Consider the following 2767-nt stretch of genomic DNA (forward strand, 5'->3'; position numbering starts at 1 on the left):
ACAAGCCATTCCCTGGCTCCTGTCCCTCCAGCCCTTGGCCCCAGTCCCTCTGCAGCTCTCCTGGAGCCCCTTTAGGCCCTGCAAGGGACTCTGAGCTCTCCCTGGAGCTTCTCCTCTCCAGGGGAACATTCCCAGCTCTCCCAGCCTGGCTCCAGAGCAGAGGGGCTCCAGCCCGGGAGCAGCTCCGGGGCCTCTCTGGACTCTCTCTGGCAGGACAGGGCCATATTTCCATTGGGGAATTTGGACTGTCTGCAGCCCCCTGACCCCCCCACCCCTCAGTGCTGCCCCGGCCCTGCCCACTGACCACGCAGTGGTTTTCCCACAGGTCCATGCTTGGGAGATCTCAGACCAGCTGCTGCAGATCCACCAGGATGTGGAGTCCTGCTACTTTGCAGCACAGACCATGAAGATGAAGATCCAAACTTCATTCTATGAACTTCCCACGGATTCCCACGCCTCACTCCGGGACTCTTTGCTGTCCCACATCCAGAACTTGAAGGACCTGTCCCCGGTCATTGTCACACAGGTGGGTGCTGGTGGGGGAGGGATGGAGCTGCTCCCTCCCTGTCCTGCTCCTGGCAGTTACTCTGGGACTGCTCTCCCTGGGCTGGAGAGCAGGGAAGGCTGATCCCTGCTCCTGCCTGCCACAAGATTGTTTTCCTTCCTTCATCACTTGGTTCCTTCGGTGACATCCGTTACTTCATCCTCGTTTGCTGTGCAGAGAGGAGGAGCAGGGGTTTTCCCTGAGACCAAACCCAGCAGCGCCCTGGGTGTTCAGGGGGATTTCTCTGCACCCTTCATTCCCATTATCCATACGTTCCTGTGGCACTGGGGGGTCTGACACCCCAGGCTGAGGCCAGGGTGCTCCTCCAGCCCCTGACTATTGTGGCCGGGAATGTCACCCCTGGGGGCAGCTGGCCCAGAGCTCCCTCAGGTGATGTTGGGAATGTTTCCGGAGTTACCTGCTGGCAGGGATGGTAGGGGTGGACTCCAGAGCTGCCTGCCAGCCCTTTCTCCTGGGCACATCCCAGCACTCCTCACACTGATCCGTGTGTTTTTGCATTCCCTTCCAGCTCGCTTTGGCAATAGCTGACCTCGCCCTGCAGATGGCTTCGTGGAAGGGCTGTGTGCAGACACTGGTGGAGAAGTGAGTGACTGCTCTGGTTCTGCACTGGGGATTGTCCTGCGGGCAGATGTTTGGTGGGTGGTCCTGTGTGGTCTGGGAAAGGGCAGTTTTTCTCCCATGATCCCTGGTTTCAGGTGCCCTGGGTGGTGGCAGGAGGGACTGTCTGCCGTGCACGCTTCCCTGCCCACAGCCCAACACTCAGCGCTTTTCCTCATCCCTGTTTTGTTTGGGATGATCCCTCTCCCCTCAGCTGGAGCTGTGCTGCGGGATGGAGCAGTGAGGCTGGAGCTGGTCACTGTTGGGTGTCCCCAGGTGTCCCCACAGGATGCCACATGCTGCTGCACAGTGACAGCAACAGCTCCTGGGGCTGCCACCATGCTGAGGTGGCCCTGTGTCCATTGGCAGCAGGAGGGGACGGGATTTGTGCGGGCAGTGGCACCTGGACTCACAGAGCTCATGGGCTGGGAAAGCTTCTGCCACCGCTCTGTGGGAAATCCTGGGCTGAGCCATCCTGGAGGCTCCTCTTGGCAGGGCTGTGCCCCTGTGCTGGACACTGCCTGTCCTTGACGTGACACTGCTGCCAAATCTGTGGAATATGGAGTCCTGGGATGCTTTGGGTGGAAGGCACCTCAAAGCCCACCCAGTCCCACGCCCTGCTGCGGGCCGGGATGCCCCTCCAGCTCTTGCTGTGCTGTTCCCGGTGCTGAGGTGTCTCCTGTCCCTGCTCCCGCGCTCCAGGTACAGCAATGACGTGACGTCGCTGCCCTTCCTGCTGGAGATCCTGACGGTGCTGCCGGAGGAGGTACACAGCCGCTCCCTGCGCATCGGGGCCAACCGCCGCACCGAGATCATCGAGGACCTGGCCTACTACTCCAGCACCGTGGTGTCACTGCTGGTGAGCGGGGCCAGGCCTGGGCAGCACCTCCAGCTGCAGCTCCCTCTGCTCCACAGTGCCCAGCCCAGCTCATGGGATCGTGGAATTGTTTGTGCTGGAAAAGCCCTCAGAGCCCACGTGTCCAACCATTCCCAGCACTGCCAAGGCCACCACTGACCGTGTCCCCAAGTGCCGCATCCACATGGCTTTTTAATTGCTCCAGGGATGGGCAGCTGTGCCAGGGATGGACAGCCCTTTCCAGGAAGGAATTTTCCCAATATCCCACTTAAGCCTCCCCTGGCACAACTCGAGGCTGCTTCCCCTTATCCTGTGTCAGGAGATGGAGCTGAGCTGTGTCCTGTGCTCAGCAGCTCAGGTGTTGCTGCAGAAGCCTTTCCCCATTCCGTGTTTATCCCGGCGGAGTTCCCTGCCAGTGCCACTGCAGCCATCAGGGCAGCCCAGCTCCACCTGTTCCTAGGAGAAGTTGTCTGAGCAAGCCCTTGCTCACTCTGAAATTCCTTCACCTTCCTCCAGTCCCCATCCAGTGCCACCCTGCCCAGCCAGCCCCAGCCCTGGCTTTTCCCAGGACCCCTGGGGTATCCTAGCTGGCACATCAGAGAGTCCCTGCACTGGGCTGTTCCCTCCAGCCATGTCCAGCCCCAGCTTTTCCTGGGATCCCTGGGAGATCCTGGCTGGCACGCTGGGGACACAGGCAGTGTCCCCTTGCTGTGGTGCTGGTGGATGCTTGGAGCTGACACAGGATCACC

At 60.7% G+C, this 2767-nt stretch overlaps 1 protein-coding gene across 1 annotated transcript in view; it reads left to right on the top strand.

Moving 5' to 3' along the window:
- The window catches only part of TNPO3 (transportin 3), a 17439-nt gene that overhangs the window by 173 nt on the left and 14499 nt on the right, over positions 1–2767 (top strand). The window contains exons 2-4 of the mRNA XM_017739385.1: positions 183–526; positions 1074–1147; positions 1865–2021. Of these exons, the coding sequence (XP_017594874.1) occupies positions 183–526; positions 1074–1147; positions 1865–2021 (575 nt within the window). The remainder of the gene's footprint in view (positions 1–182; positions 527–1073; positions 1148–1864; positions 2022–2767) is intronic.

The sequence above is a fragment of the Corvus brachyrhynchos genome, unplaced genomic scaffold (assembly GCF_000691975.1).
Source record: "Corvus brachyrhynchos isolate BGI_N302 unplaced genomic scaffold, ASM69197v1 scaffold197, whole genome shotgun sequence".
NCBI classification, from domain to species: Eukaryota; Metazoa; Chordata; class Aves; order Passeriformes; family Corvidae; genus Corvus; species Corvus brachyrhynchos.